This window comes from Osmerus mordax, chromosome 22 (genome assembly GCF_038355195.1).
Source record: "Osmerus mordax isolate fOsmMor3 chromosome 22, fOsmMor3.pri, whole genome shotgun sequence".
NCBI classification, from domain to species: Eukaryota; Metazoa; Chordata; class Actinopteri; order Osmeriformes; family Osmeridae; genus Osmerus; species Osmerus mordax.
Window position 1 is genome coordinate 6,240,145 of NC_090071.1, and position 27,091 is coordinate 6,267,235.

General features: G+C 43.9%; 3 protein-coding genes across 4 annotated transcripts; 1 reads left to right on the forward strand and 2 right to left on the reverse strand.

The window, feature by feature from the left end:
* Positions 1-100: 100 nt before the first annotated feature.
* Positions 101-4,095, reverse strand: bzw1a (basic leucine zipper and W2 domains 1a). Its single transcript, XM_067260572.1, has 12 exons — positions 3,997-4,095; positions 3,198-3,271; positions 2,800-2,976; positions 2,621-2,715; positions 2,420-2,485; positions 2,098-2,233; positions 1,896-2,005; positions 1,625-1,795; positions 1,384-1,530; positions 1,143-1,281; positions 933-1,055; positions 101-820 (listed from the first exon to the last, which is right to left on the reverse strand). Exons 2-12 carry the CDS (start codon positions 3,259-3,261, stop codon positions 789-791), a joined length of 1,260 nt encoding a protein of 419 aa, XP_067116673.1. The 5' UTR covers positions 3,262-3,271; positions 3,997-4,095; the 3' UTR covers positions 101-788.
* A 2,010-nt stretch (positions 4,096-6,105) lies between these two features.
* aox5 (aldehyde oxidase 5) lies at positions 6,106-14,936 on the forward strand. The gene is made up of 35 exons (XM_067260571.1): positions 6,106-6,159; positions 6,912-6,969; positions 7,157-7,253; positions 7,418-7,526; positions 7,610-7,736; positions 7,862-7,923; positions 8,107-8,187; positions 8,276-8,356; positions 8,483-8,627; positions 8,752-8,844; positions 9,041-9,192; positions 9,321-9,414; positions 9,503-9,612; positions 9,746-9,930; positions 10,041-10,203; positions 10,324-10,413; positions 10,499-10,668; positions 10,795-10,921; positions 11,030-11,152; positions 11,236-11,332; positions 11,432-11,556; positions 11,670-11,803; positions 11,893-11,980; positions 12,090-12,176; positions 12,273-12,464; positions 12,567-12,797; positions 12,878-12,973; positions 13,110-13,238; positions 13,339-13,413; positions 13,511-13,563; positions 13,658-13,772; positions 13,862-13,927; positions 14,078-14,266; positions 14,386-14,553; positions 14,634-14,936. The coding sequence occupies exons 1-35, from the start codon at positions 6,106-6,108 to the stop codon at positions 14,682-14,684; spliced, it is 4,017 nt and encodes a 1,338-aa protein (XP_067116672.1). The 3' UTR covers positions 14,685-14,936.
* An 18-nt stretch (positions 14,937-14,954) lies between these two features.
* On the reverse strand, positions 14,955-25,127 carry aox6 (aldehyde oxidase 6). Of its 2 annotated transcripts, none has more exons than XM_067260570.1 (35): positions 25,047-25,127; positions 24,784-24,838; positions 24,348-24,444; positions 23,997-24,105; positions 23,672-23,798; positions 23,512-23,573; positions 23,341-23,418; positions 23,005-23,085; positions 22,656-22,800; positions 22,453-22,545; positions 22,182-22,333; positions 21,902-21,995; positions 21,698-21,807; positions 21,401-21,585; positions 21,051-21,213; positions 20,834-20,923; positions 20,558-20,727; positions 19,849-19,975; positions 19,592-19,714; positions 19,261-19,357; positions 18,986-19,110; positions 18,732-18,865; positions 18,500-18,587; positions 18,300-18,386; positions 18,000-18,191; positions 17,667-17,894; positions 17,438-17,533; positions 17,223-17,351; positions 17,023-17,097; positions 16,807-16,859; positions 16,550-16,664; positions 16,365-16,430; positions 16,065-16,253; positions 15,732-15,899; positions 14,955-15,557 (listed from the first exon to the last, which is right to left on the reverse strand). In XM_067260570.1, exons 1-35 carry the CDS (start codon positions 25,098-25,100, stop codon positions 15,507-15,509), a joined length of 4,008 nt encoding a protein of 1,335 aa, XP_067116671.1. In that variant the 5' UTR covers positions 25,101-25,127; the 3' UTR covers positions 14,955-15,506. The 2 variants fall into 2 exon arrangements, with proteins under 2 accessions (XP_067116671.1, XP_067116670.1); XM_067260569.1 differs by having other exon boundaries at positions 19,592-19,772; positions 19,835-19,975.
* Between the last annotated feature and the right edge of the window lie 1,964 nt (positions 25,128-27,091).

Genomic DNA, 27,091 nt, shown 5'->3' on the forward strand with positions numbered 1-27,091 from the left:
AGAAGAAATGCAAGTTTCATTCGTTGTGAAAAACTACAGTAAAACGTGATTCGTAACCTAGACAGACGCAAAACAGAACTTAGTCAGACTGTACCCTAAATAACTTTGATAATCTTTATTCCGTAAAAAAGTCAATTGGTTCACCATGTTAAAGAAAGTAGAAACCAATATGAAATAAATGAGCTGGCAAGGTTTCTTTAAGAGTCAACTGAGAAGGGGAGGGTTTAATAGGGTGACACCGCACAGCATCCTCTGATCACCCTACTTTGCTTCTGACTGATCAAGAGGGCAAAGGCTGATTTCTGGCAGGAGCTTGAGTGGAGCAAATTCCTTTGGCAAAAAGGCAATTATCATCTTAGCTTGCCTTACAGTCACATAGCAAAAAGGCATACTCCAATATGATCTTTTAGCTTTACATAAGGGAAGAAAAACTGGCAACAGCAAAGAGAATCTCATGTGGAATGTGAATTTTAAATAAAGGCGGCATAATTACACTCGATACCAAGGGGTTTGTCTGCTTTACGTACAGGCTGACAATAATTTATGATTGAGGCTTATTTCACAATTTGTACACTGTTAAGTGTACAATCTTTAGACAAAAGTAGATAAGGAGTCATTTGTCCACTACAGCCCTTCAAATACGTCCAAATTGTTGAGGGGGCACAAAAAAGGAAAAAGAGGTAGAATGGGGGGAGGGGGGGGTGAAACTAGCACTTCTGTGACAAAAGACTTGTACGGCTCCGGCTGCTACTTGGTGGGTTAAGATGCACGTCTGGGGCTCCAGAGCTCTAGTCTGCTTCCTCCTCGTCAGACTCAGACTCTGAAAGAAAAAACACAATACTGCGATGACTCAAGTGGCCTAGCGTATTTGACATGCCATGGGATGTAACAAAGGGTTTAGAAGTGAGCACTGTTCCTGAAAACCACATTACCTTCCTCTGCGTTCTTCAGCCACTCCACAAACTTCTTCATCTGCTCCAGGAACACGCTTTTCCCTTTAGCCACATGGGCTTCCGTGTACCACTTCAAAATGGCCTCTTCGCTCAAGACGTCCGCTGGAAGGAGGGGAAAGGAAAAAGGTTAACGAGTGACGAAGCTGAGGTGGGACTGCAAACGGTGAACAGGAGGATCTCAACACTCACCTTTGTAGAGGAGGACCACGATCTTCTGGAAGGCTTTCATGAAGTGGATGTTGTCATAGCAGTACTCCTGGATCTTCAGCATCAGGGTGATCTCAGACAGGCCCTGGGAGGTGAAGGCCTTCAGGAGGGGGCTGTATTGCTGAAAAACACCCCAGTGTGTCAGAGATTACCACCTATACTTAGCCATTCCATATCACGGGGCAGTTCATGCGGCTGTTGAAAAGGCAACGGTGGCACATACCTTCAAGTGTTTGATGGCTTGTTCTGTGACCAGTTCTTCCTTCTTGTTCCACTCCACACAGCTCATCACACTGGTCCATATGATGCCAATCATGGTTTGCTCAGAGATGTTGGTCTTCTTCATCTCCTCTCGGACATACGCAATGATCTAAACATTGGCAGACACAAAAAAAAAAGCAATCAGTCAACTTGCTCAAGCAAACCCCTTGACTTACAATTTGAATGCTGGTCAAAGTCCTCACGTCTTTAAGTGGTTCCCCTCGTGACATCAGCTCCTGGAGCTCTTTCTGGAGCTCCTTACGGGCCCCGATAGACTGCTGGTTCCGGGCAAAATCAGCCAGCTCCTTCAACCCTTCATCAGTGAAATACTTTGAAAAATACTCGCAGCTTCTTTTGTTGGCCGGGAAGAGTTCCTGATATACGAGAATGTGCAGATATGTTCATGGTCATGGACAAGTACTTCCAAAATTTGAGTTACATTGGAACAAAACCACCAGTGAACAACATGTTTACCATCAGCCTGTTGTCCATGCCCACTTTGCGGAGACTGCCAGCAACAGAGTTGATGTCCTTTTCATGAATCCAGGACTTGAACAGTTTCACAGCAAAGGCTGCAGATACACCTGAAAAAAAAAAAAATAATTCAACCACAATGAGCTAATACCACATACACCTTGTACTTTACAATTTGCAATGTTTTCTGTGTTTGACTCACCCTCTTTGACAAGGTTCTCATTGTAGAGACTGTTCAAGATGGAAGCAGATATGTTCCCATTGGCTAAAAGGATGCCAGCCAGCATGGCAAGCTTGTTGCGTTCTGACTCAGTGAACCCTTTCAAAAACAGCAGCAACTGAGGGAGGAAGGATTTCATGTATTATTTTACATTTTAGTCTCAACACAACACTGAAACTAGAATGATAGTGTATGAAATAAATATAAATAAAAGCCAAGATCAATTACATAAACAATTGGTTCAGCAAGTACAAACATGTCTCACTTTGCCTCATGCAATACAATTCTAGTCAATTCCACTCACCTTCTTGATCTCCTCTTCGAACCCTTTCTCCAGGTACTTGTAACGCCTGATCAGCTTGTTAAAAACCTGCAAACACATTAAGAAATGAAGTGACTCAGCTCAATCAATAACCAATATATTAACCCCAAGACTAATGTGTCATGGACAAGTAAAAGGAAATGTTAATCTACCATTTAAAGGGCTGTGTTTGGCGTTTCTTACCTGAGCATATGCTTGCATTGTCTCAAGGTCCTCTTGTGCCGTGAAAAGGCAGAACTCTGTGCGGGTCATGTCATCAGACAGAGTTCCACCTGGGGCTGCAGGTGTTGAAGAAAAATAGATGGTTAATGCGTTGGTTTGACAATTGTATAACAGTCTATCTGGCTGCCCATCTTACTTACCCAGCATTCCGCCAGCCACCAGGATGTCAAACAGGGTCTCAGCATACCTGCGGTAGTCAAGTTTAGCTCCAGAAGCATCAAGGAATTTTGCGACAGCTTCCAAATCAGTGCCAGTTTGATTCAAGCCTTGTACGATACTTTCTTGAAACTGAGTAGGGTCAAATCTCTCCTTTTCATCTGGTTGAGGGAAATAATTCATTCATAAAATGTCAAATGCATTAAAAGTTGCCCAAAGGAGCCCCAGTGTTTCTAATCAACAGTGGTCAAAACAAATGACAGTTTCAAAATGTACGTTTTACATGAGTAATATATTTAAGAATTACAGGTTGTTTCACATTTAGATTCACTACAAGCTAACATTATCTTGCATGCGTTAATTAGCTTGCTTGTAAGCCTACCTCTTTTCCTCGTTTTGAAACGCTGGCCGGTTAGCGTTGGCTTTTGCTGCTTTTGATTATTCATAAAAGACACCCTGCAAAAGAAAAAAAAGTACATTTGTTAACCAGTTGAGCTATTCCATTAAATTAACTAATAGGCTATGACAACTAAGACAGACTACACAGGTGTACAGGCTATGTTTGGAAGCGTGTTCAAATCAGCTAGCGTTAGCTCGCTGCTGAAGCCAACTCGCGACAGCCAACTAGCCTAGGCTAAGCTTATGGAGAAAATACTGAACACCACGACCAACCCAGTTAGTATAAGTGGTCACATGATTATACCGTATAAAATCAGTAAGTGAACGTTAGTTTAATTGGATAGCTAAAAGGTACCGTAACTAGCTAGTGAGTTAGCCTTGAAATGCGGTGTGCAAACGACAAACTCAGGCCCCAACCATGCGTTGGCGGAGAAGGCCCTGCCCTGATGTGGACGCTATTCCAACAAACTGGTACTGTCAAAACCACACTGACAAAGCACACAGGGTGGCAACATGAACATGCAGTTAAAGCAAGCTTTGTAGTCTGGTGCTAGCGTTTGCTGGCTTAGCTGCCGAAACCTATTTGGTTGGCATAGATAGTGTAGCTTCGCTAGCTAGTTAGCTTGTGTCGTGTTAATGTCGTCTAGCTAACTAGCTATCGAGCCGACCGGCTACAGTAGCAAATGCAGTAGACAAAAAGTCTACTATAATATTAGAACCGCTTAGATCCACAAATCAACCGAGAATCGTATCAGCCTGATAAGCGTTAGAAAAAGACCTACCGAAATTAATGCAGATAAAAAACGGTTAAGGAACGAGGGAATTTTATTGAACTGTTTCAATCCTCCTCCACTAAACAAAAAGACCCAACCCTCGAGAACCGATTGAGGACTTTTACTTCCACGCATGCGTGTTAAGAGCTGTACAAGTGTTAGTAGTTAATAGTTACAATGTGTAGGCCTAAGCATGTTGAAGCACATTCTATTCTGGATAGTGGCTACGTTACGTAAATTATGTACATGTTTAGTATTTACTTGGCATTATTTCGTATTGAGAATATTTTCGGGTTTTATTTGTTTTTCACCATGTGGGCCGGACTAGCCTCTTAATATCAAATCCATTGGTTCTAATTAATTACCCCCCTCCGCTAGTGCACAAAGCGCACATCATCTGAACGCCAAAATAAATTGTTACAGTTTAATTTATTGATATAGGATAAAACATAATATGTGTGAATTGATAAATAGCTTAACATGATATATAAAGAGTACCAGATTTGAAGGGACAACGCATTCTAGTAAGTAAGTAAGTAAGTAAGTAAGTAGGCTAAGTAAGTAAGTAAGTACATTTTATTTATAAAGCACACTCACAACACAGCAAGGCTGACCGAGGTGCTGAACAAAAGCACAAAAAAAAACAGTAATCCAAATACATTTTTTAAAAACACTATAAAATACACAGTAAAACTAAATACAAAACAGTCAACAACAGAAAAACAAGCAACAGCACAACTCAAGTGGTGGGAAACGCCAGAACATGAAGGTGGGTCTTAAGCCTGGATTTAAAAATAGACAAAGACGGAGCCTGCCTAATAGACAGGGGAAGCTGATTCCACAGCTTAGGACCAGCAACTGCAAAAGCCCTATCACCTGTGCGTATACAGCGTGATCGGGGAGTGTATAAAAATAGCTTGTCCGCAGACCTCAGTGACCTGATGGGTGCGTGCAATTTTAAGAGGTCCGAGATATATGAAGGGGCCTGTCACTTAAGAGCTTTAAAAACAAACAATAACATTTTAAAACGTATTCTAAACTGGACAGGAAGCCAGTGCAAAGAGGCCAAGACTGGGGTAATGTGGTCAAACTTTCTAGTGGACGATAAAATTCTGGCAGTAGGATTCTGCACCATCTGAAGACGGGCAATTGAGGACTTGGGGAGACCATCATAGAGGGAATTACAATAATGTAAACGTGTGGTGATAAAAGCATGGATGACAGTTTCAAGGTCTTTAAAAGACAATGCAGATTTAACCTTGGAAATCAGTCTAACTGATAGAAACTTTTTCTCACCACAGAGTTAATCTGCTTGACTAACCCAAGGTCCGTGTCAATAATGAACCCAAGGTTCCTAACATTAGAGCTTTAAATTACTAATCATGTTACCAAGACTAGCTCTCTAGCCAGCAGGACCAAAAATTATCACTTCGGTCTTTTCCTCGTTTAGTTGGAGAAAATTACTTGAAATACACTTTTTTTATATCCGCAATGCAGTCTAAAAGAGGTTGAACAGTATCATTGGGTTTCAAAGGCAGATAAAGTTGTGTGTCATCAGCATAAAAATGAAACGAGATATTGTGTTTCTTAAAAGAATAGGCCCCAGAATTGACCTCTGCGGAACCCCAGAGGAAACAGGAGCTACGGAAGAAGAAAAGCTATCTACAGTGACTGAAAAGGTCCTGTTAGTGAGAAAAGGTCGTGAACCACCGTAGTGCAGTCCTCTAAACCCCAGCCCAGTGTTCCAACTTCGCAATGAGGATGTCATGATCCACCGTATCAAAGGCAGCGGTGAGATCCAATAAAATCAAAACAGCATTATACCCAGAATCGACAATAGACAGTAAATTATTAAACACTTTCAATAATGCTGATTCAGTGCTATGGTGAGCTGAGAACCTGATTCTATCTCCAAACACCCTATGAATGTTATCATTTAGGGAAGACAGGACCTGCTGTCCCACAAGCGCACTAAATTCAAAGTGTGAAATTGATTCAAATGGTGAAGTCATGTGCCGTGCTGTCTTAACACGTGCCCACTCCAAAGATGTAGTATTTAAGTGCAGATATGCTAAGTTTCAAACTTATGTAGGTGAGTGAGAAGTGATTTTCTCAATGATGTCTTCTCAGTCTAGATGCAGTGAGTTGATCCTCTTCATAAATGGCAAAAAGGTAAGAGAGCAGATATGACACATAATGTTGTCTTTCTACATTTATTCCTTCATTCATTCATCATGCATTAATTATTTTTATTCATCCAACCCATAAGCATGAGTATTGAATGGAAAATGTTAGAGATACAATCAAAATAACAGCAAATATCTACTAATTGCTTGATAAAATTACAAGATATTTAATAATAATAATAATAATAACCACACCAAAAGTATATTTGACCTCATAATAATATGTAATATTATGTGTAAGATGATTGATGCATGAAGATGATGCATTCTTGAAGGTTTGACATTGAAATGTATGGTTGTGTTTAAATGTTCCAACAGTGTAATAATAATATTAGGCATAAACTGTAGATTACTACTGACTTTTTTCTTAACTTAACCTCACCTCAAAATAACATGTTCCAGTAAAAAAAACACATGACAGTCAGCTGATTTTCCCACTAGTTGTACCCAGTGACTTGCCACACTTAATACTATTGATTAGTTGCAGTAGCCCTTCTACTTCTCTTCTAGAGGTTTTCACAGCCTGTCTCCAGGATATTAAAGAAGACTCCTGATACTGATTGTCTGGGAGCGTATCATCAGATACAATGCCTAGATTGTCTTGACATTTTTGTATATTAAGCCTCAAGGAAGCTTTAAACCTTTACCCATCTGAAGTATTAGAAAGGATATACAATGTGTGTGTCACCCACCCAACAGCAAATTGAGAGTGTGTGTGTGTGCGTGTGTTTGTCTAAGATCACAGAGAAGAATCCAGACCCAGAGGCAGTTTTGCTTAGCTTTCTCAGACGGAAAGGTATACTTTACCTCAAAACAACATCATGCTCACAGATAATGTGTTCATGATTTGTAGACAAACAAAGAAGGATTGAGAATTATCATTGAATAACACATTTAGTCATTTAGCAGACGCTCTTATCCAGAGCGACTTACAATAAGTACATAAGAAAGATACCTTTCTACCTACTTTTCTATTCATGCAGTGGGGCTGACTGGGGCCAAGTATGGCTGTGGGGGGGGTGGATGTGGGGCCTGCACTGTCATGGTGTCCAGATATGACTGCCAGCAGAACAAGGTTCTGTATCCTTAACTTTTTAATCTCTCAGTTTGAATGAAAGATTAACTTCTTCCATAATATTTGGCAAACTATTGTAACCGTTTGTTTTGGAAATTGTTGTGAGTCTCCACAAGAATGCTGGAACTATCAGTTTAGGTTCAGATTTTCCTTAACCTTTAACCTGAAGTCACGACACTGTTAACGCCTGCCTCCAGCCTATCTGCACCCTGCACGGGGCTGCTGTGGTTACTGTTGAGGGCATTGGCAGTACCAAGACCAAGCTGCACCCTGTCCAGGTAAAAGATCTTGTGTCCACACAGACTGAGCTTATCATCTAGTCCGGCTGTCTGTATTATCTGCGTAACTTTTGTTCTTGCAGGAGCGTATAGCCAAGGCCCATGGTTCTCAGTGTGGGTTCTGTACCCCAGGGATGGTGATGTCTATGTACACTCTCCTGAGGAACAAGCCCCAGCCCACCATGGAGGACATCAGAGAGGCTCTGGGGGGTAACGAATCATTCCCACCTTTTGCTACATCAAAAAAACCGACCCTGCATATTTCCCAATGTTTTTATGATGAACATAGCCAAGTCTACTTCTCTCTACATCTGACTTCTGTTACGTTTCTCCAGGAAACCTATGCCGCTGCACTGGCTACCGGCCAATCATTGATGGATTTAAGACGTTCTGTGGTGTGAGTTATGTCATTGACTTCATTCTTCAAGCTTCTTTTAAACATACAGATGAAAAGCATGCCTGCACATGACTCAAGAGTGCAACACCCCATGTGGATTCCTTCAATTTAACAACATTCAACAGCTGTCTTTTTCATTCTGTGACACATCTTTTATGAAACACATCTGCTGTCCAATGCCAGACCTCAGAATGCTGCCAGAATGGAGAGTGCGGTGGAAAGTGCTGTCTGCAAAACGGAACCAACGGCCACGAAGATGGAGATGTATGGACACAACCCAGGAATGACCATCCATCCTTTTAGACAAACCATTGTGTTGTTATTGAACTATTGTGTTGTTGTTGACCGCTAGATCTGCCAGGAGCTTTTCTGTATGGATGAGGTATTGCCTCTTGACCCATCTCAAGACCTGATATTTCCCCCTGAGCTGATGGTGAGTAGGCCCCAGTCATCCATAAATGTCAATCTGGACAGAGTTTCCCACATGTGTTATCAGCTCTAAGAAAACTAAGTTAATTTTGTTGTCTCTCCTTGGTTCTCAAACATATTACATGACCAGATCATGGAGAAAGAAAATGGAGTTGGTCCCCTGTGTTTCCAAGGAGAAAGAGTGACTTTGGTGTGTCCAGTCGATTTATCGGACCTATTGAACTTGAAATCAGAGCACCCAGATGCCCCTCTGGTAGTTGGCAACACAACTCTAGGTAATAATCTCTGATAAACATTATTGATTGTGTTTAGTCTAAAACATAAATATTTTCTTGAATTCACTCAGCCATTGGTGGTAATTATATTCTAAATTCACATTATCTGTCTGTGTTCAAACAGGACCAAAGATGTTGCTGAAAGGAGTCTACCATCCTTTGGTTATCTATTCAGGAAGAATTTCAGAGTTAAAATCTCTTGGCTGGGGGAAGAACGGTGAATTAGAAACTTTAGTGACAAACACACGCATACAGCAATCATGTATTTACATTTAGTCAATTAGCAGACGCTCTTATCCAGAGCGACTTACAGTAAGTACAGGGACATTCCCCCGAGGCAAGTAGGGTGAAGTGCCTTGCCCAAGGACACAATGTATCCCAGTATTAGCTCATCTCTGTGCGTCCACCTGCAGGCCTGAATGTCGGAGCTGCCTGCACTCTCTCTAACCTGAAGGAGGAGCTGCAGAGGGTTGTGGGGGAGATGGAGATGGAGAAGACCAAAGGGTTCCAGGCATTGCTCCAGACTCTACAGTGCCTGGCAGGGAAACAGATCCGCAACATGGCCGTGAGTTTACTAACACTGTGACTCCACCAACATGGCATGTCCACAATAGTGTAGTCACACCAACCACAAGACTACAGTGGTTTATAATTTGACTGTGGTCATAAAGTGGTCATTTTTGATGTCTACAGACTATTGGTGGAAATATACTGAGTGCAAATCCCAAGTACGATCTCAACAGCATTTTAGCTGCCTTGGAATGCACACTGCTCGTCACTTCAAAAGGTACAGTTGGTGAAGGTTCAATTCAATTGATTACATTTAGTTCCTCTTTTTGAATTCATTTCTAATGGAACGTTTGGTTTTTGGTTAGATGGGTCAAGGAAGATTCTTTTGAATGAGAAGCTTTTCACAGACTTTGGAAAAACAGCTCTCAGACCAAATGAAGTCCTTCTGGCGATTGACATTCCCTACTCCAAACCAGTGAGTATCGTTCTTTTTATTCGGTCATAACAGTTGTAATGTATGACGTGTGCATGTGTTTCGAAACACTGCTGAGAACAGATTAAGTAATCACAAAGCCTAACTAATCATGTGTGGTGTGCCCTGCCTGCAGTGGGAGTTTGTGTCAGCCTTCCGTCAGGCCCAGCGAAGAGAGTTTGCGTTCTCCATTGTAAACTCTGGTATGAAGGTGGCCATTAAGAAGGATACCAATCTAGTGGAGTCTCTCCACATTTTCTATGGAGGTGTTGGACCTTCACTGGTGAAGGTTGAACACACGTGTGAACAGCTTGTGGGCCGGTAGGCTTACTTATGACACAAGCACATTACTTACGATAGTTTGTACGAGAGACACTGTCCAACCATACTGTATGTCCAGAGATGAGCTAACTGAGCCGGCCGGGTGTTAGGTCCTGGGGAGAGGAGCTCCTTGCTGAGGCCTGCAGACTCCTGGAGGACGAGGTGGACGTGTCTCCGCTTATACATGGTGGTAAAGTGGAGTACCGCAAGACACTCGCTCTCAGCTTTTTCTTCAAGTTCTACATGCAGGTGGTGCAGGATCTGCACGAGAGGGTAGGACAAAGTTGGAGCAAAGAAAATAGTTTAGCCCACGAAAAAATTATTCATATAAGCATTTCTGTTACAGCAAACGAAAAAGACGGTTAACATCCACGGTAAATGTTATGTATGCAGGATGTAAGTGTAAATGGACTGCCGTTGGAACATGTCAGTGCTCTGAAGCCCTTCAAGAACGAGGTGCCCCAAGGACATCACTCTTTCCAGGTTTGCTCTCAAACATCATTATCTTTATCGTATTTATCTATAAAACATAAGACATGGGAACCGCTCATTTGTGTACTTCCTGTAGCTTGTTCCTGAATGCCAGCCCATTGATGACCCTGTGGGTCGTCCCAAAGAGCACCAGGCCTCTTACGAGCAGGCCACAGGAGAGGCTAAGTACTATGATGACCTTCCACCCGTACAGGGGGAGCTCTTTGTGTTCATGGTGACCAGCACGCGAGCGCATGCTAAACTCATGTAAGTTGCCTTCATAGACTACCTCAATCAGAGTATGCGAGATATATCCTAAAGTGGTTATATATTCATTGCAGTGGTTATCCATCCTGCTCAATTAGAGTCTATGCCTTCCTCCATGTACACCAGCAACATTGACCCATCTGAAGCTCTGGGGATGTCTGGTGTGGTGACGTTCTTGTCTGCCCGGGACGTGCCCGGTCAGAACAAGAGACTGTGGTTCAACAACCCAGAGGAGCTGTTTGCTGAGGAGAAAGTACGGACCTTTACAACTCCCATCATGCCAAGATGACAAGGGACCGACGGTCATACTGGTGTGAGTAAAGGTTTGTTTGTCCATCTGTCTGTGTGTGTTGGTCTGCAGGTGTGTTGCGTGGGCCAGATCATCGGAGCAGTGGTGGCGGAGACCAGAGAGCAGGCCAGGAGAGCAGCCCAGAAGGTCCAGGTCACCTATGAAGACATCCTGCCAGTCTTCTTCACTATAGAGGTACTTGCAGAACTGATCTGATTCTGAAACCGTACATCGATTCTTCCAGAACTAGATCTCTGAATCTATTTGTCTTTTTCCAGGATGCTATCCAGCATCAGTCCTTTTTTGACCCTCAGAGAAAACTGCAGAGGGGGGATGTGGATGTGGCCTTTAAGACAGTGGATCACATTTTGGAGGGTACATCAATATGGCATTTCTACATTTAAATAGATTCACAGATTGTATTGTACTTTTACTCTAACTGCATCTATTACAATGCTAACATGTTGTAAACAGATGAAATATATATGGGCGGCCAGGAGCATTTTTACATGGAAACCCAGGGTGTGATTGCAGTGCCCAAAGGCGAGAATGGAGAGTTGGACCTGTTTGTCGCCAGCCAACATTCAGCGTACGCTCAGGTTAGATACAGTTTCATTTTTATTAGTTAATGACTGGTAGGATCGGACAAAAAATATATTTGAGTAATATGCTGCTCTGTTCTCTGTCCTGTTTATCTCCCCTGCTACATTAGGAGATCGTAGGGATCACACTAGGCATTGACTCCAACAAGATCACCTGCCACGTCAAGCGGCTTGGAGGAGCGTTTGGCGGCAAGGTCATGAAGATCGCTAATCTCTCTGCCATCACAGCCACCGCTGCATACAAGTAAGAAGTATGAAATGTTACCGATAAACGTAGGGTTGGTTATGGACGTATTGAAGCAGATCTGATGGATGTGTCCCTCTTCATTGCAGGACTGGACGAGCAGTCCGCTGCTCGCTGGATCGTGGGGATGACATGCTGATCACCAGTGGCAGACACCCCTTCCTAGGGAAGTACAAGGTATTCTAGACCAGCCTCTCTTCCGAATCTCCAGAGAATAGCGACAGGATGACTTGTATTGTGATTAAACACGAACCCTCTTTTCAACGATGGCATCCTCTCCGTTCAGGTGGGATACAACGACGACGGGACAATCGTGGCGGTCGACATCACTTACTACAGCAACGGAGGGTGCACTCTCGATGAATCATCCTTTGTAAGCGCCTAAAGGAAAACCTGTCTTTAGAGTTTCAAGCCATTTACGCCCATAGTAAGCAGCAGAAACTTGAGTGTCCATACTGTGTTTTTTCAGATCTTGGAGAAAGCTTTGCTCCACATGGACAATGGGTACAAGATCCCCAACTTGCGTGGCCGGGGATTGGTGTGTAAGACCTACTTGCCTTCTTACACTGCCTTCCGTGGCTTCGGAGCCCCACAGGGCCTTACTGTGATGGAGAGCATCCTCCACGAGGTGGCGGTGCGATGTGCTCTTCCCCCGCACAAGGTATGGGTTTATGGGACTGCATCGACAATGATTTGTCATATACGGTTAATCGAAACACTAGGACATTCTAGGTAGTACTCACCTTGGCATGTGTCTTTACAGGTGAGGCAGACCAACATGTACCAGGCAGAAGAGTGCTACACCCACCACAAGCAGCTCTTCTCCCCCAGGGACATGATACGCTGCTGGGACGAGTGTCTGGACAAGGCTGGCTACCAGGAGCGCCTGCAAGCCATTCAGCAGTTCAACGTCTCCAACCAGTGGAAGAAGAGAGGCATCTCGGTCGTGCCGCTTAAGTTTGGAGTGGGCTTCTCTAAAGGCTTCTACAACCAGGTGAGGAAATTATGACCTCATATACTGTACAGCGGTGACTGCATAGAACACTGTCGATGAAATTTATTTTTCGTGACCAGGGTGCAGCTCTGATCAACATTTATAAAGATGCCTCGGTGCTGGTGACCCATGGGGGGACGGAAATGGGCCAAGGTATCAATACCAAGGCCATGCAGGTGGGCTTAGATACTCATTTCACATGAAACTCCACATATTACTGTTTCTAAACCTTGTGTAAACCATATTGGTTTTGAAGGATGCCTTTTTTACCGTCGTGGGGAAAACAAAACGTCCTTTCTTCGGCGGTTTCAGATTGCCAGCCGCATTCTGAAGGTCCCCATGTCCTCTATCTACATCAAGGAGACGTGTACCGGCAGCGTCCCCAACGCTGCCCCCTCGGCCGCATCCTTTGGTACTGATGCTGTGGGCATGGCGGTGAAGGTACTAGCCACCATCTCACGGAACACACAGGTTCTTCAGCCAAGTTCCCCTGGTGTTTTGTTGGTGTGTCGTAGTCTCACACCGTGGTTGGTGCTTTCAGGATGCGTGTGAGAAACTGATGAGACGTCTGGAGCCAGTCATCAAGACTAATCCCAAAAGCACCTGGAAACAATGGGTGAGCAAAAACACTCAAATGGCTATCTTAATGAAACATTCAGACTATATTGCCTTTTCTCTTACCGTGCTCTAACTGTGTAGTTCTTTATTCTCAGGTCGTCGAGGCTTACTGTCAGAAAATCAGTTTATCTGCAACTGGGTTCTTCATGTATGTAACATCACAGTTGACCTGGACATGTTGACATTTGAAACCCTCCACCATCTTATGATTTAAATGTGGTGAATGTAATGTGTTGTTGCAGGGGACCCCACACCAGCATAGACTGGGAGAACAGTGAGGGTCCAGCTTACTACTACTTCACCTTTGGGGCCTGCTGCTCAGAAGTAGAGATAGACTGTCTAACAGGAGACCATAAAGTAGGATCTTCCTCCAAACCAACAACTATTTGACTTACTGAAATCTGAGAAGGTGTAGCACACAAACGATATTCATGTCTTTGTTGCAGAACATCAGGACAGATATTGTGATGGACGTTGGAAAAAGCATCAATCCGGCTCTCGATATTGGACAGGTGCGGTCAAAACACACAGGCTGTGTTTCCAGACAAAACTCAGACCACAAAAGTGTGAACAAGTTATTCACACAGTGTCAGTGGCTGAAGACAAGGAAATTTTGCGTTTTCTCTGTAATACAGTTTTGGATATTGTGCTTCTGGTTTCAGATCGAGGGAGGTTTCGTCCAAGGCATTGGCCTGTACACCATAGAGGAGCTGGAGTTCTCACCAGAGGGAGTCCTTATGACTCGAGGCCCTTCTCAATACAAGATCCCTGCTCTATGTGACATCCCTCCCCAGCTCAACGTCCACCTGCTAGCCAATGCAGAGAACCCTTATGCCATCTACATGTCTAAGGCAATCTGAACACTGTACACACAATCTGAAAAGAAAGAAAACAACAATTTGGTCAATGCCAAATAGTTCAATTGAACTCTCTTGATATGTAAATATGCAGATGGAATACTGTTTTACAGGGTATCGGTGAGCCCCCTGTGTTTTTTGGCTGCACCATATTCTTCGCCATCAAAGAGGCCATTGCTGCTGCCCGTAGGGATAGGGGACTAGACGAGACTTTCTCCCTGAGTTCCCCTGCCACTGCTGAAAAAATCCGAATGGCCTGCATTGACCAATTCACACAGAAGGTACAGACTTGTCCGCACATTCTGTAAATGTCAGGCGTTACACTGCTCTCTCCATTAAAATCTACTTTTTGCTTTTCAAGGTGCCATGTACAAAGGAAGGAATTTTCAAACCATGGAGTATCAATGTGTGAGCTGGCAGTGAACTTGAATAAGATGGGAAAAATGTCTGGTTGGTTTTCAGGTTCCTCTTTTACTGTTTTTTTGGGGATGATATGAAAGTAATTTAGGACTCATTGCTTGTGAAAACTATAGAATTTCTTCCAATAATAAAAAGATATGCCAAAATAAGTTCAACTTTAATAAATAATAACAGAATTTTAGCTTTCAATGTCATTATGTTGTGTGTGACAGAAACATTAACTTATAATAAACTTGTAAACTTGCAATAGTTTGTTATTTTTGTGTCATTTATTAATATAGTCAGCACACAAAAGATGGAATGGTGGAATGTATTAAAAGGTAAAGTTCAAGCTGAAGACATTCATATCCTTGATAGCAATCTAGGGAAAGAAGACAGCACACGACTTGAACTGAGTATACCAAGGTCTTTCAACTTCTGTATAAGCCATGTCTGTACGGATATGAAAGATTAACATGTTTTATGACATAAAACAATCAGTCAGTGACGGCACAAACTATCACACAATAAAATGTTATGTTAGTACATCTTTGCAGGGGTGCCGTAATGGGGAGGAAGATTAGGATGATTCTAAGATTATTTGATTTCGGTGCCAGGAGTACTAATTAGCCAGGGGTCCCAGAAACCCTAGCAGTGCCCCTGCATCTTTGTCAATCATTTCAAGTTAGTATCTCTGTGTCAGCATGTACCATTTCATGTTAATAACTGTGTCAGTGATCTATATGAGTATAACAACTTCATATGTGCATGCCATTTGCTATGTTAATACATGGTAGAAGTAATGTAACCGTAAACGTTGTAAAAAGCTTCTCTTCTAGATATCCAAAGCCCATGGTTTGAAGGATCCTGGTTGACTGGTGGGAATCTATGAGGTGAGATATGAATGTAAGTAATGTAAGGTAAGAATGGCATTCGATATACAACAATAATATCAGTTTCTCCTGTTTTTGCTGGCATGCGCATATGAACGACCAGTTCTTTCTACCACTGTAGGGATATGAACATGTGGGCATCATGACGACACGTGGCGTCTACCTACCCTCTGTGTGAACGGGGTGGCACATGCCAGGCAGGCTCTCTCAGGGGTGGCAGGGCTGTTCAGTGTGAAGGGCCCCTTCATACCCACCTCAGCACGCGCTGACGCCACAGCATCTTTTATGGCAAAGAACACAGAGCTACCCAAGAACAGGATGGGTTCTCCGATACCCTGCAGAGAACATGCCGGAACCGTCAGAATCTCACAGACTGGCACTGAGCAGCCTCTTGAGGATAAGAGAGAGAGAGAGAGAGAGAGAGAGAGAGAGAGAGAGAGAGAGAGAGAGAGAGAGAGAGAGAACAAGGATGACAGATGAATATAAAGAGAGCAACACACCTTTGATGAGTAGATGGCATGCGAGTTATCAGACCCAGCCAGCAGATAGATGTTGAACTTCAGAGGAATGTCACAGACAGCAGGGATCTTGTACTGGGAGGGGCCGCGTGTATACAGCACCCCAGATGGAGAGAACTTCAGCTCCTCCATGGTGTAAAGACCAAGGCCCTGGATAAATGCCCCTTCAATCTGAAACACACACACGTATACACACACCATTCAGTTGTATGTTGATCTATGATGATCCTGTTCTATATTATACACTTCTACATTTTTGGTTAGAATCAGAATTAGTCTCACCTGACCAATGTCTACAGATGGATTAACACTGCGGCCAATGTCCACCACAATGTCCGTCCTAACAGTCTGAATGAAGGACCCCCCGAAAAGTGAAGCTCATCATTAAAATGGTTCAGAAATTCAAAAGAGGTAGAATTCTAGTGATGTGAATTGCAAATGGAATATGCAGTAAAAAGCACACTAACCCTGTAGTCCCCTGTCAGGCAGTCCACTTCTGCCTCACAGCAACACACACCATAGGTGTAATACGAATAGGGCTCGCCCTCCTGTTTCTCCCAATCCATATACCCATCATGGCCCCTACAAAACAAACAATGGGCACATTTCAGTGAATGTGGAAAGGTTTTCGGGCATGCACATGAAGTAGCATCATGAAGCTTTCAGTCAAATCTTGTTCAAATCTGTTCCACAAAATCAATCTCAGATGCTGTATGTGACATACTTGTAGAATCCAGTGGCTGACAGACTGATCTTCTCAAAGAAAGCTGAGGTCACCTACATGTGAATAGGAAGACAAAACCTTTACGATTACAACCAAATACATGTACCGTTTTTAACCATTTTAACAGTTTAGTTTTGTTGAATAAAATGTATATGAATTCTGAAAGATGAATGATAAATGACTTAAAGAATACTGTATATGATCACTGTAACATACCCAGCTCTTCCATGTGCCTTCAGGGTTCTTCTTAATTAGGGGTTCCAAACGCTGGTACAAAATCTGGCAGGCGTCCTGAGACACACACAAACACACACACACACACACACAGAGGTAAGCCGCCTGGGAATCAGCTAGGTTATTGAAAGGTGAGAATGTCTCTACACCAGTGACTGGGCATCATCATAGTTCAACGGCACCTTGACTGCCATGCCGTTGGCATCTGTGCCATAGGACGCAGCAGAGGGGCAGGTGTTGGGCACAGTGCTGGTGTTGGTCTCGGTGATGTGGATGAGAGAGATGGGGATGTGGAGCTCACGGCTCGCCACCTGGGGAGCGGGAGAAACATCCGGATGGTAAGCAGGGAAGCGTTCACTGTTGTCGTTAGAGTTTCCCTTCGACCAAAGGAGGGCACCTGCTGCATTTTAGTGTGGATCCCCTGGCCCATCTCTGTCCCTCCGTGACTGACCAGAACCGAGCCGTCCTTGTAGATATGCACCAAGGCTGCAGCCTTTTACACACAAAGACATGTACACACATACACACACATGACACACACACACACAGGTCATTATTGTTTGGCTGTTCTGCACATAATAAACAAAGGAAGATGTATGCACATGACTCTTACGAGCAAATTGTACCTGATTGAGGAAGCTCTCGGCAAATGCGATGCCATATTTGATAGGGATAAGGGAAAGCCCTCTCTTCTTCCAGCGATTTTGCTTGTTAAACCCGGTGATGGACTTGCGTCGAGCGTCGTAATCCGACTTCACCTTGCACTCATCCCAGCATCGCCACAGGTTCTCAGGGTCAAACTCAAACTTGTAGTGGGTCATGGACACCCCCTTGTACATATTCATCTCACGGATCTGCTCAGACACAAGATCAAAGAAAAAGGTTCTGACCATCAAACCAATTTGATTCCTCCCCCAAAACCACCATCTTTAGCTAGTCACCACCCCTCCTCCGCTGACCTCTTCGGCGGTGCGGCCCAACTTGGCGGCCACATCGTTGATCATGCACTCGACAACCAGCATGCTCTGGGGCACGCCGAAGCCTCTGAACGCTGTGTTTGAGGGCAGGTTGGTTCTGCAGGCCACAGCTCGGCCTCTCAGGTTGGGGATCTTGTAGGCGTTGTCCATGTGCAGGAGAATCTTCTCAATGATCTGTTGGAGAGAAAACATCAGGGTGAAGACCCAAGTCTGGTCCATTGGTCCGATATCTCATTGAGGACTTTGAGGTGGTAGAGATGAAGTTCTCCAAAAACGTCTCACCAGAACGGACTCATCCACAGTGTTACCGCTGTTGACGTAGTAGTGTAGGTCTGCAGCTTCAATCCTTCCGTCCTTCATAAAGCCAACCTGAAACACTTCAAAGTTTAAGTTCCACTTCTGATATCTTAACTGTCACCCTATGAAAGCAAAGAATACTGTAAATATGACAGACATGAGCTAAGCAACAGTGAGGAAAGCACCTTGTATGTTCCCAGAACAGGATGCCGAGCCCCAGTGATAAGCATATCTTCTCCTCTTTCTAGAATACAACGCACCGGTCGCCCAAGCCTACATAGAGATTACGCAACAACACACAAAATGAAATTTTCGAAGTATCCACTATCCTCTACGAAATAAGACTTATCGTATCTATTATGTTTATTATGATTTATCAAATCATAATCCAAGTCAACAAAGCCTACATGGACATACTTCCATGCAGCCAAAGAGGTGATGCAAGCCAGAACAGTTGTTTTGGTGAGCTTCCCTCCAAAAGCTCCTCCAATTCTTTTCACATGGCAGGACACTCTGTTTGAGGGTATGCAAAGTGTCTCTGCAATGGCCTCCTTAAATAAAACATAGACATATCAGTACATTACATTTTAAAAGGGGAAATGTCGTCGTTGGAGGAAAAACTAAAGACCTAAACAGTTCAGATAAAGGCAATTTGAGAGAGGAGAGATTACTTGGGTGTATGATGGGTGCTGGCATGATATGTAAACATCGAGCTCCCTCTCTTCTCCTGTGGGAACCACCAGCATGCTTTGGGTTTCCATGTAGAAATGCTCCTGCCCACCAATTTGTATCTCTCCTGGGATGTGATTAGAAAACAAACATTGAAAATATGTGTCTGTATGTTTTAAGTTATTTGTCAAACTATCATTTTTTTCTATGCCTTTGAATGATCATCTATGCAGTCAGGAAAGAGATTCCGTATTAACACAACACGGCGGTACTGCACCTTCGTGAACTTGGTCAGCTGCTGCGAAGGCCTCAGTCACATGGCCCCTCTCAATGACCCGCTGAGGTTTAAAAAAGGACAGTTTCTCCATGGCCTCCTACCCATGGTGTGTGTGTGTGTGTGTGTGTGTGCATGAGAGAAAGACAGAGGGTGTATTCAAGTAACAAAGTGAGCAAAACAGTTCAAACGGAACAAGAACAACATATGTCTATCGCGTTGTTAGGCAGGTGATCTACAATACTCGGCATGAGTAATCTCCCATGTCTGAATATGTTGTGTGTTTGCATACAAGACCATTCGTTTTATGGGAGGTGTCGTTGCGGGACCAGACCTCTACGGTGAAAAGGGGATCTGGCAGATCTTCATAGACGATCTTCACAGTGGCAGCGCTGCGTTTAGCATGTGGCTTGGTGTCAGCAACCACCGCACACACAATCTGTCCCACGCAAGACACCTGGGGAGCACAGGCAGTTTGACACCGCTTATTTCTCAACGTACAGATGCTGGTTATTCTCAGTGTGCAAAAACAAATGCAGCCTCCAAAATCATGGCCTGAGGGGGTGTTGATATGGACCCCATGTACTGTACCTCCTTCTCAGCTAGCAGTTCCTCTTCGTAGCCACAGAACGGGCGCACCTTCTTCCCAGGGATGTCTCGGCATGTGATGACGTCCACCACTCCAGGGAACTGGAGAGCCTGGCTCACATCCAAGTCTCTGAGAAAAGGACAGTCCCTAAAGTCACATAATCGTAGATACAAAACACTTGCCTTGTCCCGCGTGACTCTAATTCGGCCAAGATTTTGTGGCTCCCTTTCCAAATGAATATTGAATTACAACAAAATAAATCCCTATGGTTGTTAACATTTATTTCGAATTTCCTGTACAGGAAATGAGGACATCTGACACAAAGAGGCCCAGGGTGAATGGCTGTTGTATCGAATGGTGAGGTTGGAGCTTGTTGACGAAGATCATGTGCAACCTTAATAGATGACTATAGATCCTCACTGTAGACAACTCTGTCAGAACACACTATGGGTTAGTGTAAAGGGGTATGGACTAATGGGATAATGCATACAGTATGTATTAATACCAAAATCCTTTACATTAACTGTATAATCATAACCCCTTTTAGATCGACAATTATTAGTTAATAATTAAAAAACACCCATATCGGCAGTAGTGTGGGTAAAGAATGATATGCAGAGAGCACTGTATATCTGAAGGGTCCATTATCCCAGCATTGGGATGGAATCATGCAATCTATGAAGTCCTGTTTTGAAATCCCTTTTCTCTTACATGATTTTAGCGTGTGCTCGGGTGCTGGTGACCAAAACGAGGAAGAGCTCTCCGTCCCTCTTGGGCATGTCGTCACAGTACACCGCCTCGCCTGTAGCCTGGCTGATGGCGGAGCGATGCATGATGGGACGGCCCACCAGGTCCTGACCCTCCTGGCCCCCTGCCACCGCCTGCAACACACACATTCACACACCTGACCTTTAGCTGGACAGAGATGAAGTTAAATAATAACAGCATTGCAACACTCGTGATGGGATTAGGGGCCACAGGTCAAACCTGGAATTCCTGAAGGCTGGGTTGCAGTTGGTGGGGGAGAGGTTGAATACCACTGCTCATCTCCTGGGACAGGACCTCTGTGGTCACACCCTAACAAGGAAACACATTCTCAATGCCCTAAATCCCTTCTCACCAAATATAGCTGTCAAAGTCCAAAGCAATCAGTTGTGTTCCACCCAGAGCATGGCTGAGGGGTTTACACCCAGCTGGGTCCTACCATCTCTCTGAGTGCCTGCAGTATCAGCAGGTAGAATTTGAAGAGCAGGCTGAGAGTGAGGGACATGCGGAACTCCACCTTTCCCCCCGGTGTGCTGGGAGGAAGGGTAAGTTCATCCAGCAGGACAGCGTACGCCTCCTCCAAGGTTTCCTCATTCCAAGGCCTGGTGGACAGAAGGAAGGGGTGGAGGGGTGGTGGTGGTGGGACAAAGAGAGGGTGGTAAGTGATTTGGGGTATTATTTATAATTCTCATCACCATTGACTGATGGGCTCCAAAGTTAAACTCAAACGACTTGGATGTTTTTAGATCCTAGCTCCTGAGCTTGATGATAACGTGGGTCTGGCCGTACCGCCCAATGACGGCCGAGCAGGTTTTGGTGGCGCTGACGGTGCACGGCCCCACGCCTCCATAGTAGAGGCTGAGATCCTGGACCAGGCGGGAGCCCTCTGGGAACACCACCCGCATGCCCGTGGTCACGGTGGCCAGGGCGTTCTCCTTCCTCGGGGCCTGGCGGAGCGCTCGCACAAACTCCCCCTGCAGGCACGGGAGGCACATTGCACCCGCTGTATCATGAACAAATTATACACGGTAGAAATACAAACGCATGTCATAGCAGATGGCGTGTCTGGTTTCATTGACGTTTTACCTTTCTGGACACTGGGATGAAAACAGACAGGACGATTGCGTTGGGTTTAAGGGCTGTTTTTCCAAACCCCACAAAGAAATCCTTATTCAATGGGATCTCCTCTTTTCCCTCTGCAGAATAGACAATACAACAATGTCTGAAAACTCACTTTGGGAAACTTGACATATTGGGAAGTCTCAAGAAAACTATTAACTGATGACTCACCCTTTGAAAGCACCTCAAGTTTGCAGTTCCCAGCAGCTAAGACAGGGTTCAAGTCCGAATTTGGATATGCACTCACAATGTTACCCCCCAGGGACTAAATCACAAACAAACACACACAAACACACACAGTGAATACAAATAGCATTAAAACAAAACAAAAAAAGACAAACAAATTAAACATCAACATGAATCTGTCAGTGGTGTAATACACCACGTAGGGATCTGAGCACTAAAACTGTTAACGTCCGTGGTTTTGCGTCCGAGCCAGATGTCCACTCACTGCCACGTTGCGGATCTGCTGTCCACCCAGGTTCCCCAGCTGCTGGAGAAGGGCTCGGTACACTTCAGTCTGCTCCAGGGGCAGCTCCCCAACCAGCCTGGCCAGCAGGGCCCTGACGGCTGACAGCGTGCTGCCTGCTCCCACCCACACACCTGCACCACACATCCACACTCACATGAACAGAAAGTTCACCAACAATTTCGCTAAATGGTTAACAACTTATATTTTGTTTGAGGCTGGTGGAGTCAATTATTTAAATCTTAGGTCTAACCCTGGGGTGTCTGGGTAACCTCAAACAGCTCCTTTACTCTGGTCGGTGATATGATCACTGGATGCAGCACTCCTTTAAACTTGATGTCCGGACCTGGGAAACAAACAAGTGGTAGACTTGCCTGTAAACTGATGGGCCTATTGAAAATGCATGAGACATTTTGACAAAGAGTACACCAGCGTGGGTGGAGGGATTGTGGACACCTATGTTGGTGTTGCCCATGACCAGAGGAGCCTGAGGGTGGCAGCTCTTCAGCTGCACAAGCTCCTCCAGAGAGACCGGGGACACCCAGGTGATCCTCTCCCCACGGAACGTCTGGGACTTCTGGGTCTCTGTCTCCGCCATAACCTGGTAAGAGTGGAACACACCATCTCACAGATCTCTGTATCATAGATAAAGTTCTAATAAGCGTCATGTGTGTGAGTGTCAGCTGACTGTGCCCCTGAATCAGACGTGTGATTGTGTGTTACTGTACACCTTGTCCAATGGGATTTTATACTGGATGTTTGGTGTTGTCATGCTCAGCAAGCGAGGCTAGCTCTGATGTCTTACTATCAGCTCTGGAGGGAAGATGAGCTCCTGGCTGGGGTCCAGAGGGAGCATGTCTGCCTTGTCAAACAGCTGAGGAAGATCCTTGGAGAAACAACAACCATCCTTTCAAAAAATGTAATTCAATTCAAAAATGTTATGTCAATTACCAATTGATTTAACAGTGTGACAACGATTTAGTCAAGGACTAAGAGTGCTAAATTAGCTTGAACGGTAAATTCCTAACATAATTTCTGATTTTGTGTGTTAACAGGACGTGAAATTATGAATAGTGCTACAGCAAACGTAGTTTATAAATGAGTTTACGTCCGAGGAAGTACTGTGAGTAAGCTTACTTACGTCTTCACAATTCTTAGGCTGACTGTTTCCATTCATGCAACAACTGCCATTGCCGTTGGCTTGACAACAGTTGGATTCCTGGGGACATATTACTATTCAGTAACCCAGTACACATCAGTTATAGGCTTCAAGTTAGTTAAATCACACTTTTTGAAATGTAGAAGTTAATACCTGACAGAAGGTTTTGCAGCCATCAACAATGGGCCGATATCCAGTGCAACGACACAGATTACCTGAAAACCAATATGATATCAATTCAAAGAAAATATTTTCTGTCAGAGTGCTTTTATGCATGACCTAGACAGAGCTTCCTGGTTGGGTTGAGTGCTACCTCCCAGAGCCTCTGTGATGTCCTCCATGGTGGGCTGGGGCTTGTTCCTCAGGAGAGTGTACATAGACATCACCATCCCTGGGGTACAGAACCCACACTGAGAACCATGGGCCTTGGCTATACGCTCCTGCAAGAACACACATCAACCATTAAAGTGATGGCACATTTGCACTATTCAATACAAACACAAAAGTAAAATTCACTCCCAGAGTGTGACTTTTGATTCACTCAAATTGTGTTTGTGTTTTGAAAACGTAATACAGTTCATAATAAACATATGTATTCAGATTTGACCAAAATGCACCTTTAAGGGCTTTGTGTGTACCTGTACTGGATGAATCCTGGTCTTAGTGTTACCTATGCCCTCTACTGTGGTCACGGCTGCACCCTGAAGTTGGCACACTGGCAACAGACAGGCATTCACAGAGTAATGGCTAGTAGGTGAAGGAGTAGTGTCTCGTGTCAGTGCGAAATGCAATGTCATGATCACCATAATTATCGACATAACATCCATCATCATTGTCCCCATTCACTAATACAAATAAAGTTGGTGGAAATGCCCCCACTTATGAAAAAACAGATGTTCAATTAAAGAATGACAGCTGGCCCATCCACACTGTAACATAAACAACTATGTCTACCACATTAATTCAATACAGAGAAAATAAAAGGATACACAATAGTTTTGTTGTTGGGCTCGTAGCGGGAGAGCATGACTGTGCAAGCTCCACATCCTCCCCCCCCACACCCATACTTCGTGCCTGTCATTCTTACTGGAATCAGGGGGTTAAGAATAAATATGAAGTTACAGAATCAGAAATGTCAACAAACCATGTAATGGTTCTCCACATTTCCAAGAAAGTTCAGCTCGACACTGCATTAAAATATGCCACAAAAGTTAGCACACAATTCACTGTCAAGATGAGCTGGATACAACGTGATTATCACACTTAATTTATGTGACCCATTTATTTAGGCTTAAATATATAGTTTAATAAACTATTACAAATAAAACGTTGAATAATTTATTTGTATTTTACTCCATCTTTTCTGACCTTAGCAAGTTGTCTAAACATAACCTGTCTGATTCCCCCGTCTTGCATCAAGGATACACTTTTCTCTGAGGTAGGACAGTAGCATGGTCTCCGGGTCCACATAGTCAGTTACCTGTTTGCATAAAGAGTATAATAAAGTAACATGTGTGAAAAAATATATAATTTTACTTCCTCACCTACTTCCGTAATCACTTAAACATATGCTATTCGACTCCATCTAGAAAGTTATTGTACAGAACTTGGTGTAGCCTATTGTATCGTAAAACGTAGCAACGTGCAATTATAATCTAAAACAACACTAAAATATAGGATTTTCCTACCCTTTTTCCATTTACGTAGAAACACAAACGTTCGATTTGATTAATCTCAGCCATTACGCTTTCATCTGGAAAAGAATCTACTCCCCGTGTCCTTGCGTGACTTATTCCTACTGGCGAAACCGAAAACAGCTTGACGGCCCGTTAAAGACAATATTTATATCGAGATAACCAGTTTAATTATTCGTTCTAGATATGCCCTAGGATTTGAATCTAGGTCAGAAAAACTTGAAACATTAACTTTCACCCACAACTATCACTTACAAGCACTACCAATTGGCTAAGCATTGGATCAATAGTTGGTTATGACAGATTCTATTTTATTCACTCTAAAACGGCTTTGCTAAAATAACGGCCCCTTAAATTCAGGCCAAAGTAATGATCGTGTACTTTGTAGGCTATGTCAAAATGTGCATTGAGTTTGTACTTTGGTCTAACTGTCATGTACTTTTCAAACCACAAGATGTGGCTATAACACAACGGGACTACTAGTGAGCCCCAGGCTTGTCTCTCAAAATAAGTGGTTCCAACATGCTTTTTTACATATTGTTCCGTTTCGCAGAACAGAGGAAAGATGTCTCACAGTACAAAGTCTTGAAGACATTAATCTGTCCACAGAGCAACATATCAGACAGCCTAATAACTAATTACAATTAGTTATAGGCTAAAACTCATTATGTTCATGAATAAAAAGTCAAAATGTTGTCCCACTGAACTGAATGACCATCATGGCATCCCAGTGTCATGAATGCCACTATATAATAACACCTCTTAAATATTTCAGAAGATTTATGGTTTTGAACTTAGTTTTATATCCTCCTCACAGGATCACAATTTTCGTCATTCTCAATAAGTCATGCGTGTCTGCTGGCAACTCTCCTTGTCTATAGCATACACAGACATGTAGTGTGTGTGTGTCTTCATGGGTTTCTGTGTGTGTGTATCCTTGTGTCTGTGCCCATGTGTCTCTGTCACGCAACCTTATGTGTGAAACAGGTTTTTGTACGTGTTTGTTTGTGTACGTGTGTGTGTGGTTCTTCTGTACAAGCTGTGTGGAACCTTCCAGGGCATAAGGAATGTGCATGTACTTCCTGACCCCATCTTCACCTCAGCCTCCCAGCAGTGGTCCCCAGAAAGGGGAGGAGAATGTCAACGGGATTATCTGGCGCCTAATACAAACCAAGCACAGCATAACCTAGATGTTTACAATTCCGACTGGAACACCCCAAAGAAATCTGTCGTGATCTTTTTGTGGTGAAAGGAAATGATATTGGAAAAAGTGGAAGTAGCAACATAAAACAATCTTATGAGAAATTTAGTTTTTTTCCAAAGATAAAGTATTTTGGTCTAACTTTCTGTCAAGGGTGAGAGATTTCAACCATGCTTCCTGTAATGCTTTGCGTGACCAGGTGCTTTGACTGTAAACAATGAACATGGAATGATTCCATAAATTCTAGAGCAGAGGCCAAACACATTATCCAACGTCTGTCCCCATTCAAAGGCTTCCCAGCTGATATGAGGAGAATTAAGGAGGAGATTAGCCCAGCTGGAACCCAACATTTGTGTGGTGTGTGTGCTTCTGAGTGCTTGTGCTGGCCATGTGTGTGTGTGTGTGTGTAGGTGAGTGTGTAATGCTCTAGAGCAGTCAATCTTAAATGGATGAGCCCCTGGCTGTGACTCCCTACTGTGAGTGATCAGGAGGAGCATGGTGCCCAGAGCAATCTCAGCACTTCAAATACACAGGGCCAGGAGAACATGGCTGTCCTCTGGGATGAGAGCACAGCTGTCCTCTGGGATGAGAGCACAGCTGTCCTCTGGGATGAGAGCACAGCTGTCCTCTGGGATGAGAGCACAGCTGTCCTCTGGGATGAGAGCACAGCTGTCCTCTGGGATGAGAGCACAGCTGTCCTCTGGGATGAGAGCACAGCTGTCCTCTGGGATGACAGAAAAAAATGGCTTAGCATACTCACATTAGTCAAGTCAAGGTTGTACCTTATCCTGTATTTGTTGACTCACCCTTTCTCAAACCATCCTACACACACACACAC

Excerpts from the sequence above, each read along its gene's own strand:
- aox6 (XM_067260569.1), bottom strand. The coding sequence starts at position 25,100 with ATGGCTGAGATTAATCAAATCGAACGTTTGTGTTTCTACGTAAATGGA. Across the intron at positions 21,586-21,697 it reads TCATCCCAGTGTCCAGAAAG|GGGGAGTTTGTGCGAGCGCT; the intron begins GTAAAACGTCAA and ends CCGTGCCTGCAG. Across the intron at positions 18,866-18,985 it reads AGCACCCATCATACACCCAA|GAGGCCATTGCAGAGACACT; the intron begins GTAATCTCTCCT and ends GTTTTATTTAAG.
- bzw1a (XM_067260572.1), bottom strand. The coding sequence starts at position 3,261 with ATGAATAATCAAAAGCAGCAAAAGCCAACGCTAACCGGCCAGCGTTTC. Across the intron at positions 1,531-1,624 it reads GAGGGGAACCACTTAAAGAC|ATCATTGCGTATGTCCGAGA; the intron begins GTGAGGACTTTG and ends GCCAATGTTTAG. Across the intron at positions 1,282-1,383 it reads AAGCCATCAAACACTTGAAG|CAATACAGCCCCCTCCTGAA; the intron begins GTATGTGCCACC and ends GGTGTTTTTCAG.
- aox5 (XM_067260571.1), top strand. The coding sequence starts at position 6,106 with ATGTCTTCTCAGTCTAGATGCAGTGAGTTGATCCTCTTCATAAATGGC. Across the intron at positions 7,737-7,861 it reads CATCAGAGAGGCTCTGGGGG|GAAACCTATGCCGCTGCACT; the intron begins GTAACGAATCAT and ends ACGTTTCTCCAG. Across the intron at positions 13,239-13,338 it reads CTGTGGGCATGGCGGTGAAG|GATGCGTGTGAGAAACTGAT; the intron begins GTACTAGCCACC and ends TGGTGCTTTCAG.